The sequence below is a fragment of the Coregonus clupeaformis genome, chromosome 33 (genome assembly GCF_020615455.1).
Source record: "Coregonus clupeaformis isolate EN_2021a chromosome 33, ASM2061545v1, whole genome shotgun sequence".
NCBI lineage: Eukaryota > Metazoa > Chordata > Actinopteri > Salmoniformes > Salmonidae > Coregonus > Coregonus clupeaformis.
In genome coordinates, this window is record NC_059224.1 from 23314103 (window position 1) to 23331104 (window position 17002).

A 17002-nucleotide genomic window follows, 5' to 3' on the forward strand; every position below is an offset into this window, starting at 1 on the left:
GATAGTTCCCACCTCTTCTGTTGGCCAATCAGAGTAAAGGACTGAGTGTGGTTCAGCCAATCCGTTGGCGCAGGGGTTGGTCCCAACTCCTCTTCTCCATTTATTGCACACTGTTGCCAGGCATAAGTTGCTATCACAATAACCTGTGGAGTCAGCACCCAAAAGACACCATTCCACTGTACTCCATGTACCCACGTTCAAGGACGGTTTCACAGACAACAAAGAGAGAGTGTTCGTATCTGTGAGAAATACAAGTCTTATCTCATCCTAGCCCCTAACGTTCCCCTCATGAATCACAGGCTGTTATGTGAAACAATCCATATCAGTACAGTGTCCTCATTAATGCATTCCTTCCAAGCTATTCATCACATACAGATCCAATTATGAGAAAAATAGAACCCAACATTTCTGATTTCTTTGTTTTTGTGATGGCATCAACTGCTTTGTAGTTCCATTCACCAAACTTATATCAGGTTTATAACCAGTCTTTGTAGAGATATTTGATGCATTAACAGTATTAACATTTAGCTAAAATGGAAGCTAGCTAATGGCTGCAAGGGTCTGGGTTAGATGTAACAGCTTGTGAGAAAATGTTACAATTAACCCAGAGTAAAACTCAATGTTTTTGGTACATGCTTTCTTTTACTTTCAGCATACCTAGATCATGTAAAAGAAAGACAGACAGGGGAGTAGATGATGTAGCACACCTGGGGAAGTCAATCAGATCGGTTGCTAAGTTGTATGGCATATGTCATGTGACGCTGTACAGATTCTGCAAAGAAAGAAAGAAGCTACTGGAGAAGGGGTCGAGAGAGCTTCCCCATGTTGGCTAACGTAGTGGAAACAGGGTCTTCATGGATGAGCAGGAGCAGAAGTTGTCAGAGTATCTCTTGAGGGCAGCTGATTTATATTATGGATTGTCTCCCCGTGAGGTAAGCACTTGATAGGAATTAGTGAGGGACTACTAATGTAAAGGATTAATATAAAGTATTAATTGGGGGAAGTATTGAACATATTTTATTATATTATTACAGGTCAGGAAATGTGCCTACCAACTCGCTGTACAATATGGTTACAAGCATCCTCAGTCATGGGATGAGACCTCTATGGCGGGAGCAGACTGGTTCTCGTCTTACCTAAAGCGGCACCCTACTCCTCTCCATTAGGAGTGCTGAAGCACTAGTCTGTCGTGGGCCACAAGTTTCAAAAGAACAAATGTGGCAGAGTTTTTCAGCAAACTAGGAGAGGTGATAAATAAATAAAGCTTTGATGGCAATGACATATGGAATGTTGACGAGACAGGAATAACCACAACACAAACACCAGATAGAGTGGTTGTGAAACATGGCACCAAACAGGTTGGAGCAATCACCTCAGCAGAAAGGTTTACACTACTGTCAATGGCATGTGCTATAAATGCAATAGGAAACTCAATCCCCCCAACTGTTGTTTTCCCACGCAGGCCACCTCTCCAGCTGCCTTCCAGGCCACCTCTCCAGCTGCCTTCCAGATCACCTCTCCAGCTGCCTTCCAGATCACCTCTCCAGCTGCCTTCCAGGTCACCTCTCCAGCTGCCTTCCAGATCACCTCTCCAGCTGCCTTCCAGGTCACCTCTCCAGCTGCCTTCCAGGCCACCTCTCCAGCTGCCTTCCAGGTCACCTCTCCAGCAGCTGCCTTCCAGGTCACCTCTCCAGCTGCCTCCCAGCCCAATTCTCCAGCTGCCTTCCTGCCCACCTCTCCAGCTGCCTTCCAGCCCCACTCTCCAGCCACATCACAGGGCACCTACCCACATGTATCAGGCTGTGGCTGGGAAACACGTGATTACTCTTCTGGTTTCAACCCAGTTGATATACGCCCCTTCCCAAAAGCAGGGCCCAGGAAAATTACAAAACTGCGATATTGACAGATACCCCCGTCAATCAGGCACTGGAAGAAGAGCATCAAAATCTAGCACTCAGAAGGCAGAAAGTAAAATTGCCCTGCCTAAAAAAACAGCTGGAAAGAAGCAAGCCAAGACAAACCACACTGAACAACAACAAAAAAACTGTCCTGCCTAAGAAAAAAGCCAAAACAAAGCATGTTGAACCAGAAGATTCAGATTCCTCCAACGAGGAAAACTTCTGCATTGTGTGCATGGAGCACTTTAACAATTCCAAGTCCAAGGAGGTCTGGGTGCAGTGCTGGAAATGCAAATGATGGGCCCACCAAGCCTGTACCCCAGGAAAGCTATACATTCAGTCACACACACACACAGACAAACACACCCACACACACAGACACGCACGTACACACACACACACACACACACACACACACACACACACACACACACACAAACTCACACACACACACACCACAAACGTTCAGATGTTTAGTTTAGCTTAGATGTTGTTTGGTTGAAAAATACCATTTAGTGGTGGGTATAATAATAAACATTGTATTATTTATATTTATTATTATTTCTGCCAAACAAAATGTTAAACATGGCAATGTTGCTCTCATTGTCTCAATAAAGGCATTCAATAATTAGTTGCATGTCATGATTTATGCACTTTTTAATTCTGTTACAACTAACCCAGACCATGGGGTAAATTGAAACACTTCACTCCTTGTATTTAAGACAACACCAGTTTATTTGTATTAGCCTATCATTATTATTCATTATCAATGAAGACTATTAGCTTTTTTCTGTCCAGATTAGAATCAAATCATATTAGCACTTGTGTTAAATACACAACACGTTTTACCCACTTCTCAGTTGGAACTTAAAATGTGTATTGCATATGATGGAAATATGTCATCATATTCATAACGACAATGAGTTTCACCGCGCCACGGGGAGCCTATTCCACACGCAGACCTCTGTCGGGTGCTCAGAGATAAACTTATTTAAGAGCGGACTTTATGACCCCCCGGAATCCTTGAGGGATGCGGCGCTGATGTTACCATGTATGAACCGTTATTGGGGACGGTGACGCGTTCGCTTTTATAGGGAAGGGGCATTAAATCATACCAGTGTAATTTTAACGACACCTAGCCATAGTCAATTGCCGCGCTGAGCGTGGGTTCATTGTAGCTGATTCTAGGTGAATAGTGGAATTCGGAAGGAAGGGCACTCGGCGGACCTATAGGCGACAGAATGAAGGAGAGCATTGAGGGAATTGAGAGGTTCGTCAGTCCGGGCAAAGGGCGAGGACTCCGGGTCACCAAACCCTTCAAAGTTGGGGAGCTTCTCTTCGCTAGTCTTCCATATACTTACGTCCTGACTGCCAGCGAGAGAGGCTCTAACTGTGAATTCTGCTTCACAAGGTAAGCTATCACTCCACCGTGACAAGTGTCAACCACTTTTCTCTTGTCTTGCATGTGTAGGTGAACTAATTTGTTTATTCCTCTCCATAACGGATGTATTTGACTGTATTTGACAGGTGAGTGAAACGCAGCGACGCGGGTGTGAGCTCACAATTGTCACCAGAAGAGAAACAGCAATTACTGCACTAACACTTGCACTTGTCTTTTCTTAGCATTGACTTTGCTGATAGCTGCTTTATTTAGAAAACAATTGCATACTATGACTGTGATATGTGGTTGTCTCACCTAGCTAGCTACGTTAGGATGAATGCACTAACTGTAGGCCTAAATCACTCTTTATGAGAGTGTCTGCTTAATGGCGACAATGTAAATATAGTTGCAAGCAGCCATGCTGGATTTCACAGGATGACAGAAAAGAACAGTTGGATAACAAAGCAAGCACTCGATCATGTATTCCTTTATGTGCAATCATGAGTCTAAAATACAAAATCTGGAGTGAATCTGACCTATGGTTCATGAGGAGAAGATGATTGCAGATGATTTTCAGCATTAGCATAAGCGTTACATATGCAAATAATGAGTTGTTAATAGTTTACTGGTTTTTTGAGATATCAATACCAAATTCAGTGTGGTTCATCTTATGGACGTCCATGATAGTGGTTGCAAGTTTCAAGTTGATAGGACATTGTGAAGTGGATTTACAAAGGATTTAAATGGACATGTAAAATCAGATTTCCTGATTTAGCAATAACTCAGCCATCTCTTAACCAATCCATTCAGTGTCCTGTATTCATGGAGACCAAGGGAAGCCAGGCTTCTCCAAAAAATGGACCAATAAAAAAAAAAAATGTATATTTCGTCTCTCTGTGTTTCATAATTTTCCTTCAATTCGCAAGAGGCTGAATGTATCTCATAGGAGAAAGCATTAGAGCGAGCAAAACAGCGCCCCTCTATCTCTGTATGTGTAGCCCATCTATCTGATGTAGTCTGGTCAAACAGAGCATGACATTGTTGCCGCACGTAGCATTGAATGCAAGAGAAGCCAACAAGCATTTGGTCTCACTTGATAAAAAAATTGTACAATAATAGCCAATCAGCGTTGAGCTAAACTAAGTGAGCTCAACTGTGAATGGTCCTGGCGAACCAAAAAAAAGTGTCACGGGAAGCCAGTTTGGATTTGGCTTCACACCAATCACACAGATAGAACAATGAGCTTTGCCAATCACATCACATCAAAAGCCAAACGTCATTGACAGAAAAAAACTTGAATTGTTGCATATTGTGTTGTTGTCCTCTGGTGGCTAGCTAGCTAGCTAAAATTGTCCCTTTCCTAAAGTAGCCATAGGTGGAAATAGGATTTGGATTTACTTAATTCTTCGTACTGGCCAATGATTATAAAGGCCTGAGAGGATGGAAGTTCAATATGTAGCTAGATGTAGTAGGCTAATGTTAACTAGCTGGCTAATTGTTGCCCATGAAATGAAGTTAGGCTTGCGAGCAAGCATTTTAGCCAGGTAGCCTAGGACAACAAAAACGAAGTGTCTACTGTATGACAGAGTCATAGACCGTTTCGGCAACATGAAAGAGAGGGGGATGGGATTGGCTTTTCTCTACAAGTAGGGTGAGTCAACATGTTTTTTCTACTTACGCATGCATGCACGCATGCATGCACGCACGCACACACACACACACACACACACACACACACACACACACACACACACACACACACACACACACACACACACACACACACACACATAAATCAGTACCATGGACAGCCACAAGCTTACGTTGATTGGACTAAATTGTTTTTGGAATCTTTTAGTTGTCACTGTATTAGACTAAGCATAGGTGATTTGATGATGTTGAAATGTTGAAGTTGAAATGGTGCTGGAATAGTGAAGGCAACTCCTGTTTTCTTTGCGACTTGCGGTAACTCTCCAGTGTTCTAAATCAATAGTTGTTTAGTAGTTCTAAAATGTTGGAAACAATAACTTGATTGACCATGCTCTAGGTCATGTAACTGTTTATTGGCTTTTTTTTTTTTTTAAGTTAAGAGATGTACCATGGGTCTACATACCGAAGTTGGTGTTATTTGGACTCACGGTTAATGAGAATATGGACGATATTGCCACTCCTATTCGCCATATCTTCAATCTAAGCCTACTAGAAACTGTGTTCCCTCAGGCCTGGAGGGAAGCAAAAGTTATTAGGCTACCCAAGAATAGTAAAGCACCTTTTACTGGCTCAAACAGCCGACCAATCAGCCTGTTACCAACCCTTAGTAAACTTTTGAAAAATGGTGTTTGACCAGGTACAATGCTATTTTACAGTAAACTAATTTACAAGAGACTTTCGGCACGCTTATAGGGAAGGACATTCAACAAGCACAGCACTTACACAAATTACTAATGATTGGCTGAGAGAAATTGATGATAAAAAGATTGTGGGGGCTGTTTTGTTAGACTTCAGTGCGGCTCTTGACATTATTGATCATAGTCTGCTGCTGGAAAAACGTATGTTTTTGTAAGAAGTGTTGACAAGCTGAATGCACCGGACACCCATGCATACTCCACAAGACATACCACCAGTGGTCTCTTCACAATCCCCAAGTCCAGAACAGACTATGGGAGGCACACAGTATTACATAGAGCTATGACTACATGGAACTCTATTCCACATCAGGTAACTGATGCAAGTAGCAGATTTTAAAAACAGATAAAAATACATCTTATGGAACAGTGAGTATTGTGAAGAGACACACACACAGATACAGACACACGCATACGCACACAAAAGCTAGCACACGCACTCTACATGCTAGGGCAGTCCCCTACAACAACAACAAAATTGTCGACCGAGAGTCATCTGTTCTTTCGAACAATCGATTTGTTTAAAACATATATTTTTCCATATATAGACACACCCTATGTTTGAATAACTATATGTAGGCTACTGAGCTTGTCTGATGCTTTAAGCACTGCGATTAAAAATGAAGACACACAAATTACTAAAGAGGGAGCCAGAGATCAATATAGACTAACCAGAATAAAAACACCTGCTCCCTCCTCCTCCTCCTCATGCTGCCCGCTGCTGCTGACAGAAGCGCTCCAAACAAAAGACAATTAATAAATGGACAACTCATAAGTGGAATGAAATAAACAAAAACTTTTTTCTCACAAGAGTAGCCTGTTGTGTGCTCTGCAAACAACGTGTCCACTCCTACAATGACAACGGTAAGACTGTAATGATAATATACTGAATGCATTAACAGAAATTACTGTAACCAAACAAGCATTGTAGATGAGAAATTATGGGAATTAACGTTAAATGTACTAGTGGTGATACTGGTGTGACAGGCATGAATCAGACGTGTCTTGTGTGTCAATAATATTTTTGCTACTGCTCGACTAAAAAAATCTCGGTCGACCAACAGCCTATCGACCAAACAATCGACCAGTCGACTAAATCGGGTCAGCGCTACTACACACATGTACATTGTAATATTGTTGTATGGTGGTATTATACATTTTGTATTCTAGATATGTAGTGGTGTAATAATGTTATATGATGTACTGTTTTATATTTTGTTTGTGTGATGTAAGTGTCTTAATGTGTTTTGACCCTAGGAAGAGTAGCTTCTGCCTTGGCAGCAGCTAATGGGGATCCCTAATAAATACAAATACAAATACAACACCCTTCTATAAAGATGTTGAATCTTAATTTGAGCCAGTTGGCTATAGCAGGAAAATAATCCTGCAGTATCAGGAAATGTGAATTATTATGTGGATTATAATTAATGGACATTGTTGTAGGGGTTGATAAATGTCAAATGTAAATGTTTTACATACAGATCTCACATTACTAAATATTTGTAATATGTATCATTTGTGCATTTCTTTATTTTTAAAATGTAGTTATTTGTTACATTTCACTGTGTAAAACATTAGCATTTAGCAAAAAAAAAATATTATTTGCCTCTCTGAAATGAAACCATCAAGTGATAGATTTTAAATAAATTCATGTTTGTCATTGATTGTCATGATTATATAGTGAAAAAGCACACCAATCTCTTTCATAATTTCTTTCAACAATAAGCTAATTTACCAACATTTCTGACAATGGATATATAGTGTTTTGGAATTAAACTCTTCATATATTGTCAATTCATTGGTGCCCTGCTCACCTACTACCAAAACCATGAGCTTGTGGGGTGGCCAGGCCTCTTTTGCAGAGCAGTTTGGCCCCATCATGACAAACTACAACACAATCTATAAAATCTATTTCTGTATGCAGCAGTGGTGGGGCTCATCTTTCTGTACGCCTATTCCACATAACGGGTCCATGTGGCAACACAAATTGTAGTACAGTAATAGAACAGCTTTTAATCAAATGGGTGGTAAACAAACAGCTACATGACCTGACATAAATCAAGATGGGTACTTTCTAAGATTTCTAAGAGATTCTAAGAGTTTGGGGATATATTTGTCAGTCAACTTTGTCATTCAATTCAAGTCAGTATATGTTGTTTCTTGGAGGTAGGGGGTGCTGTTTCATAATTTCATCATGATTTCTAGATACACACATATTAATGTAAATTTTCATTTATTATTTTAACAGACACACACGCAAACACACACGCTTGATATACACCTGAGACTGGAGTTGTCCTGGGGTGAGGTCCCTGTAAGTACAGGCGCATGTCCTCTCATCTACAAGAACACCTGCACACTAGGCATACTGTAGATGCCAGTTCAACGTCTAGTTTTGATCAACATTTTGTTGAGTTCTCAACTTACGTGAATTCAACCTGAAATCAACAAAACATTTCACCATGTCATTGGATTTAGGTTAAAAGTTGGGTGAAAAAAATACGACATTCTCCACGTTGATTCAACGTCATTACATTGCATTTTTTGGTTGAAATGACATGGAAACAACGTTGATTCAACCAGTTTTTGCCCAGTGGGTGGTGTCTACATAGTCCTTTACTCAACAGTCAACACCTTGAAAGATCTAGATAGTGTTTCCGCTTTCTCCAATCCTTCTCTTTTCCCGTCACGAGGGATCATTCCATCCTCCCGCAGGCAGAAAATTCCTTTGTCTTTGTCTTTGTGACAGCTTCTCTGAGGCTGGCTGCTTGTCTTTGCTATGGCCTAGTAGTAAATACATGTTAAATAACACTATGTGAGAACAATGTATCATTTTGGGGTTATAATAAGGTTGGTAGCAACATGAAAAATAGTTGACTACAAAACCCACAATGCAAAGCTCTCTCTATGGGCTGGCTGGCTAGCTAGCTAGCAAACGTAGCTACACACAATAATAACAAAGACAATATCAGCAGGTAAAGTAGCTAATTAGCTGTAAAATCACAATGCAAATAGTCCGGGTAGCCATTTGATTACCTGTTCAGGAGCCTTATGGCTTGGGGGTAGAAGATGTTAAGAAGCCTTTTGGACCTAGCTCCGGTACCGCTTGCCGTGCGGTAGCAGAGAGAACCGTCTATGACTAGGGTGGGTGGAGTCTTTGACAATTTTTAGGGCCTTCCTCTGACACTGCCTGGTATAGAGGTCCTGGATGGCAGGAAGCTTGGCCCCAGTGATGTACTGGGCCGTACGCACTACCCTCTGTAGTGCCTTGCGGTCGGAGGCTGAGCAGTTGCCATACCAGGCAGTGATGCAACCAGTCAGGATGCTCTCGATTGTGCAGCTGTAGAACCTTTTGAGGATCTGAGGACCCATGCCAAATCTTTTCAGTCTCCTGAGGGGGAATAGGCTTTGTTGTGCCCTCTTCACAACTGTCTTGGTGTGTTTGGACAATGATAGTATGTTGGTGATGTGGACACTAAGGAACTTGAAGCTCTCAACCTGCTCCACTACAGCCCCGTCGATGAGAATGGGGGCGTGCTCAGTCCTCTTCTTTTTCCTGTAGTCCACAATCTTATCCTTTGTCTTGATCACGTTGAGGGAGAGGTTGTTATCCTGGCACCACATGGCCAGGTCTCTGACCTCCTCCCTATAGGCTGTCTCATCGTTGTCGGTGATCAGGCCTACCACTGTTGTGTCGTCGGCAAACTTAATGATGTTGGTGTTGGAGTCATGCCTGGCCATGCAGTCATGGGTGAACAGGGAGTACAGGAGGGGACTGAGCACGCACCCCTGAGGGGCCCCTGTGTTGAGGATCAGCGTGGCAGATGTGTTGTTACCTACCCTTACCACCTGGGGACGGCCCGTCAGGAAGTCCAGGATTCAGTTGCAGAGGGAGGTGTTTAGTCCCAGGATCCTTAGGTTAGTGATGAGCTTTGAGGGCACTATGGTGTTGAACGCTGAGCTGTAGTCAATGAATAGCATTCTCACGTAGGTGTTCCTTTTGTACAGGTGTGGAAGGGCGGTGTGGAGTGCAATAGAGATTGCATCATCTGTGGATCTATTGGGGCGGTATGCAAATTGGAGTGGGTCTAGGGTTTCTGGGATTATGGTGTTGATGTGAGCCATGACCAGCCTTTCAAATCACTTCATGGCTACAGACGTGAGTGCTACAGGTCTGTAGTCATTTAGGCAGATTACCTTAGTGTTCTTGGGCACAGGGATTATGGTGTTCTGCTTGAAACATGTTCGTATTACAGACTCAGTCAGGGACAGGTTGAAAATGTCAGTGAAGACACTTGCAAGTTGGTCAGCGCATGCTCGGAGTACACGTCCTGGTAATCTTGTGAATGTTGACCTGTTTAAAGGTTTTACTCACATCGGCTACGGAGAGCGTGATCACACAGTCGTCCGGAACAGCTGATGCTCTCATGCATGCCTCAGTGTTGCTTGCCTCGAAGCGAGCATAGAAGTGATTTTAGCTTGTTTGGTAGGCTTGTGTCACTGGACAGCTCGCGGCTGTGCTTCCCTTTGTAGTCTGTAATAGTTTGCAAGCCCTGCCACATCCGACGAGCGTCGGAGCCGGCGTAGTACGATTCAATCTTAGTCCTGTATTGACGCTTTGCCTATTTGATGGTTCATCGGAGGGAATAGCGGGATTTCTTTTAAGGGTCTGGGTTAGAGTTCCGCTCCTTGAAAGCGGCAGCTCTACCCTTTAGCTCAGTGCTGATGTCGCCTGTAATCCATGGCTTCTGGTTGGGGTATGTACGTATGGTCACTGTGAGGACGACGTCATCGATGCACTTATTGATGAAGCCAGTGACTGATGTGGTGTACTCCTCAATGCCATCGGAAGAATCCCAGAACATATTCCAGTCTGTGCTAGCAAAACAGTCCTGTAGCTTAGCATCTGCGTCATCTGACCACTTCTTTATTGACTGATTCACTGGTGCTTCCTGCTTTAGTTTTTGCTTGTAAGCAGGAATCAGGAGGATAGAGTTATGGTCAGATTTGCCAAATGGAGGGTATGGGAGAGCTTTTTACGCTTCTCTGTGTGTGGAGTAAAGGTGGTCTAGAGTTTTTTTCCCTCAGGTTGCACATATAAATTGGGTAAAACGGATATAAGTTTCCCTGCATTAAAGTCCCCGGCCACTAGGAGTGCCGCCTCTGGATGACCGTTTTCCTGTTAGATTATGGCCTTATACAGCTCATTGAGTTTAGTCTTAGTGCCAGCATCAGTTTGTGGTGGTAAATAGACAGCTATGAGGAATATAGATGAAAACTCTCTTGGTAAATAGTGTGGTCTACAGCTTATCATGAGATACACTAACTCAGGCAAGCAGAATTTTTTAATTTTTTTTAGTTATTTTAGCAGACGCTCTTATCCAGAGCGACTTACAGTTAGTGCATACATTTTCATACTGGCCCCCTGTGGGAAACGAACCCACAACTCTGGCATTGCAAGCGCCATGCTCTACCAACTTAGCTACAGGGGACCTATAAAACCTAGAGACTTCCTTAATATTACATTTCGTGCACCAGCTGTTGTTTACAAATATACACAGACCGCCACCCCTTGTCTTACCGGACACCATTCTTCTATCTTGACGATGCAGCGTAAAACCCGCCAGCTGTATGTTATCCATGTCGTCGTTCAGCCACGACTCGGTGAAACATAAGATATTACAGTTTTTAATGTCCCGTTGGTAGGATGTTCTTGATCATAGCTCGTCTATTTTATTATCCATTGATTGTACGTTGGCTAATAGGACTGATGGAAGAGGCAAATTACCAACTCGCCGTCGGATCCTTACAAGGCACCCCGAGCTACGTCCCCGATATCTCCTTCTCTTTCTCCTGCGAATGACAGCGATTTGGGCCTTGTCGGGTGTCTGAAGTATATCCTTAGCGTCCGACTCTTTGAAGAAAGAATCTTTGTCTGTAATATCGTATAGCTTTGGAATTGTGACATTCCGTTCTTTCGAGGAAAATGGGCACGTTTCTCTACATATACAGTGGCTTGCGAAAGTATTCACCCCCCTTGGCATTTTTCCTATTTTGTTGTCTTACAACCTGGAATAAAAAATGTATCATTTGATTTACACAACATGCCTACCACTTTGAAGATGCAAAATATATATATTTTTTTAACAAACAAGAAATAAGACAAAAAAACAGAACTTGAGCATGCATAACTATTCACCCCCCCAAAGTCAATACTTTGTAGAGCCACCTTTTGCAGCAATTATAGCTGCAAGTCTCTTGGGGTATGTCTCTATAAGCTTGGCACATCTAGCCACTGGGATTTTTGTCCATTCTTCAAGGCAAAACTGCTCCGGTTCCGCTGGTGTACAGCAATCTTTAAGTCATACCACAGATTCTCAATTGGATTGAGGTCTGGGCTTTGACTAGGCCATTCCAAGACATTTCAATGTTTCCCCTTAAACCACTCGAGTGTTGCTTTAGCAGTATGCTTAGGGTCATTGTCCTGCTGGAAGGTAAACCTCCGTCCCAGTCTCAAATTGCTGCAGGATTATTTTCCTGCTGTAGTAAACTGGCTAAAATTAAAGGAAAGGTTCACCCATTTTGAATGTTATATTGTTTTTGTGCGTGTCTGAGTGGTGTTTTATCGATTCCCTGCAGCAATAGGAAATGCAAATTATTATGTGGATTATAATGGGGAAAGCCGGTATGAGGGTTTGCGCTCAGGCTAAAATGAAAGGCGGCCGGTGCGTGGGAGAGAAAATATCTGTAGAGTTGAAAAAGTACTCGCACAAGTACAAGGTGCTAAATAAAGATTAAAAAGGAATGGAGCATACGTTTCGGATTTATGCCTTCATCAGTGCTGTACAAACAAATTAAGAAGACACATACTTAAGAAGGCACACCTGCTGTGCATAACAGGCGCAACAGGTGCAAGCAGATAGTTGATATTAACAAGAAATATATAGATTATAATTAATGGACATTTTTTCTAGGGGTGATACATATTTCGTTTTTGCAAATCAAGTCTGACATTTTAAAATCTAAATTACAAACTTTAGTACCTTTTTTTAAACCTTGAGTTTGCTGCTTTAATTGCTGTAATGTAGTCTATGTCACTATTCTGCAATTGATGGATTGATGATGCTGCTCGATGATGCTGCTGTTTAGTCAAAAAGGGGAGTAAGATAATCATTTGGAAGTTGCAACCCCTTTTTTGTCTGTAGACAATACCTGCGGGATTAGTACAGTTCTTTGGTCTTGAGACCAGTAGTTCAGTCTTTAGCCATAACCCTAAAGGAACTAGATAGCCTACAACCCCTGCAACGGTAGGTCTAGACTCCCAGCTCCATAGACTCCCTGCAGTATCAGTGGAGTGTTTGGGGTTTTCTACTGTTCTTGTTCTCTGTGTATGAAATGGCAGCTGGTCCAACACCAAGGGCACATCTATTAATACCCCAGAATGTTTCAAAGCCTACAGTCCCTCTCGGTTACGACGGGAGAAACCCCATTAACAACTCCTGCCCCTGCCTCAGGAGGAATGGGTTGCTCCGTAAAACTGACAACACAAACAGACACACACAACACACAGTGATGAAGACAGCAGTTGTCTTGCCTTCCTCCGCCTTTGTTCTCTCTCTTTGAACAGGCACTCTGAATATGACTGTGAAGATCATCTACAGACTGTCATGTATCAGCCATACATGTCATGTGTGTGTATCTACAGTAGTTGTGTATGCCATGTTCATCAGGCACCATATTCAGGGTTGGGGCCCAATCAATTTCAACTCAGTCAATGCAGGAAGTTAATTGAAATGGAATTGACTCCTTACTATGTTTGGCAGTGGCTGCTAAACTGTGCCATGATAGCACACCACTGTGCTGTGTGATACAGTATTTACCTGGCTGTAATGCCATGTTTGTAACTGTAAGGTGAAAATGTGACAACAAGCTATGGATGTTTTAGTACTCATTCCCTACTAACCCATTGTCTTGTCATCCATAGGAAGGAGGGCTTGGCAAAATGTGGGAAGTGCAAAAAAGCGTTGTATTGCAATGTGAAATGTCAGGTAAGACATGATGGTGATGGATGATGACATTGCACATACAGTGCCTTCGGAAAGTATTCAGACACCTTGACCTTTTCCACATTTTGTTCCATTACAGCCTTATTCTAAAATTGATTAAATTGTATTTTTTCCTCATCAATCTACACACAATACCCCATAATGACGAAGCAAAAACAGGTTTTTAGAAATGTTTGCTAATTTATTAAAAATATAAACTGTAATAGTGCATTTACATAAGTATTCAGACCCTTTACTCAGTACTTTGTTGAAGCACATTTGTCAGCGATTACAGCAGCGAGTCTTCTTGGGTATGATGCTACAAGCTTGGCACACCTGTATTTGGGGAGTTTCTCCCATTCTTCTCTGCAGATCCGTCAGTTTGGATGGGGAGCATTAGGGTTACTCTCCAAAGATGTTCGATCGTGTTCAACTCCGGGGTCTGGCTGGGCCACTCAAGGACATTCAGAGACTTACATTTTAGTCATTTAGCAGACGCTCTTATCCAGAGCGACTTACAGGAACAATTAGTGTTAAGTGCCTTGCTCAAGGGCACATCGACAGATTTTTCACCTAGTCGGCTCGGGGATTAGAACCAGCAACCTTTTGGTTACTGGCACAACGCTCTTAACCACTAAGCTACCTGCCGAAGCCACTCCTGCGTTGTCTTGGCTGTGTGCTTAGGGTCGTTGTCCTGTTTGAAGGTCCCAGTCTGAGGTCCTGAGCGCTCTGGTGCAGGTTTTCATCAAGGATCTCTCCGTTCATCTTTCCCTCGAACCTGACTAGTCTCCCAGTCCCTACAGCTGAAAAACATCCCCACAGCATGATGCTGCCACCACCATGCTTCACTGTAGGGATGGTGCCGGGTTTCCTCCAGACGTGACGCTTGGCATTCAAGCCAAAGAGTTCAATCTTGGTTTCATCAGACCAGAGAATCTTGTTTCTCATGGTCTGAGAGTCTTTAGGTGCCTTTTGGCAAACTTCAAGCGGGCTGTCATGTGCCTTTTACTGAGGAGTGGCTTCCGTCTGGCCACTCTACCATAAAGGCCTGATTGGTGGAGTGCTGCAGAGATGGTTGTCCTTCTGGAAGGTTCTCCCATCTCCATAGAGGAACTCTAGAGCTCTGTCATAGTGACCATCGGGTTCTTGGTCACATCCCTGACCAAGGCCCTTCTCCCCCGATTGCTCAGTTTGGCCAGGTGGCCAGCTCTAGGAAGAGTCTTGGTGGTTCCAAACTTCTTCCATTTAAGAATGATGGAGGCCACTGTGTTCTTGGGGATCTTCAATACTGCAGAAATGTTTTGGTACCCTTCCCCAGATCTGTGCCTCGACTCAATCTTGTCTCGGCGCTCTACAGACAATTCCTTCGACCTCATAGCTTGGTTTTTAATCTGACATGCACTGTGAACAGTGGGACCTTATATAGACAGGTGTGTGCCTTTCCAAATCATGTCCAATCAATTGACTGTATCACAGGTGGACTCCAATCAAGTTGTATAAACATCTCAAGGATAATCAATGGAAACAGGATGGAAACAGGATGCACCTGAGCTCAATTTAGCAAAGGGTCTGAATACTTATGTAAATAAGGTATTTATGTTTTTTATTTTTAATACATTTTCAAAAATGTCTAAAAACCTGTTTTCGCTTTGTTATTGTGGGGTATTGTGTGTAGATTGCTCAGGAAAATATTTTATTTAATCAATTTTAGAATAAGGCTGTAACGTATCAAAATGTGGAAAAAGTCAAGTGGTCTGAATACCTAGCTGTGCATTCTCTTCCAGACTCAGTGTGTGTACTATACTCTCCGTTCTGAATGTTCTGAATGTGAAGGCAGATAATGTGTCATTAATATCATATAGACAGAATGCCTATAGTTCCAGGAATGGCTGGGGGAATGGATGGGGCTAGGGTAGAGGGGTTAGTTTGGAATGGGAAGGAAGGGGGTAGAGGATATACCAAATCGGCAGGGTTAGGGGAAAGCATATAGTTAGGGTTAGGGTTTGGGTTAGGGTCATCCCTAAACACTGGTTGTTTTGAAATGTGGGTCAGCGTGGTCGGGATGTTTTCTGTGGGGTATGAGGAATGGGGGTGTAGGTCTGAAACCCTACCTCTTCAAAGAGTATCTTAAATATCACACAGCACCAAGAGTGTGCAAGGCTGTCATCAAGACAAAGGGTGGCTATTTGAAGAATCTCAAATATAAAATATATTTTGATTTGTTTAATACTTTTTTGATTACTACATTATGTGTTATTTCACAGTTTTGATGTCTTCACTATTATTCTACAATGTAGAAAATAGTAAAAATAGTAAAAATATAGAAAAAACCTTGAATGAGTATGTGTTCTAAAACTTTTGACCGGTAGTGTACTTCATACATAACTCCTGTGTGTGTTCCTCAGAAAGGGGACTGGGCGATGCACAAGCTGGAGTGCGGGGCCATGATAGCGTACGGGGAGAACTGGTGTCCATCTGAGTCCGTCCGACTGGTGGCTAGGATAATCGCCAAACAGGTGAGAGAGAAAAGTAGCTCTATAGCACAGTCACTACAAGTAACTCTACCAGTGTGATGATAACCTATGTAATTACCCTGTAATTGGTCTACTGTAAGATAAGCCTTATATATAGCCTATACTGTATGTCAACAAGATGTGTAGCCCTTTCCTGCAGTCAAATGACCTACTGGCCTCATGGGTGGAATGTTATTAATATTTTTCATAATTTCATAATTAATCAATATAATTGTAAAAGTCTGGTTTTTCTATGTCATATGGTTTTGTTATATTTCAGTCTTCTGTGATGTATATAAAGTGTCATATTGGGATGCTAACTCAAAATTGAAAAAATGTCAACTCAATATCTGACATGGTACAGGTGTCTTCTTTTTTTAAGCCCATAACCATGTGTGTGAGGTGTATACTTTTGTTTCAAAGTAGATTTGTTTAAGACCACCAATAAACACTCTGTGTTATCCTGATTTAGCCCACTGCAGTAAAAGGTTAAGGTCTGTATGGGATCTGTAAGTGTTGTTAGTGCTGCTAGTTGTTCTGGGATGCTTATTTTGGCAGACAGAGGGTGTTAACTCAACTGTCTCGCTCTGTTTTTGCAGAAAGCCCAGAAAGAGAGGAGTACGTCAGAGAAGCTCCTGCTGATTGGAGAGCTGGAATCACGTACTAACAAAACACACACAGAGAGAATGAGTCATTACGCTGAGTGTTCCTTTGTGTTCTGTCTGCTTATTGTAATTATGTGTGAGAGGCATCTCTTTCA

The 17002-nt window shown here is 42.3% G+C and overlaps 1 protein-coding gene across 1 annotated transcript in view; it reads left to right on the forward strand.

The window, feature by feature from the left end:
- Positions 1–2933: 2933 nt before the first annotated feature.
- Positions 2934–17002, forward strand: part of LOC121548814 (N-lysine methyltransferase SMYD2-A) — a 19471-nt gene continuing 5402 nt past the window's right edge. Inside the window, exons 1-4 of the mRNA XM_041860404.2 lie at positions 2934–3309; positions 13669–13732; positions 16135–16245; positions 16842–16902. Of these exons, the coding sequence (XP_041716338.2) occupies positions 3140–3309; positions 13669–13732; positions 16135–16245; positions 16842–16902 (406 nt within the window). The 5' untranslated portion in view covers positions 2934–3139. The remainder of the gene's footprint in view (positions 3310–13668; positions 13733–16134; positions 16246–16841; positions 16903–17002) is intronic.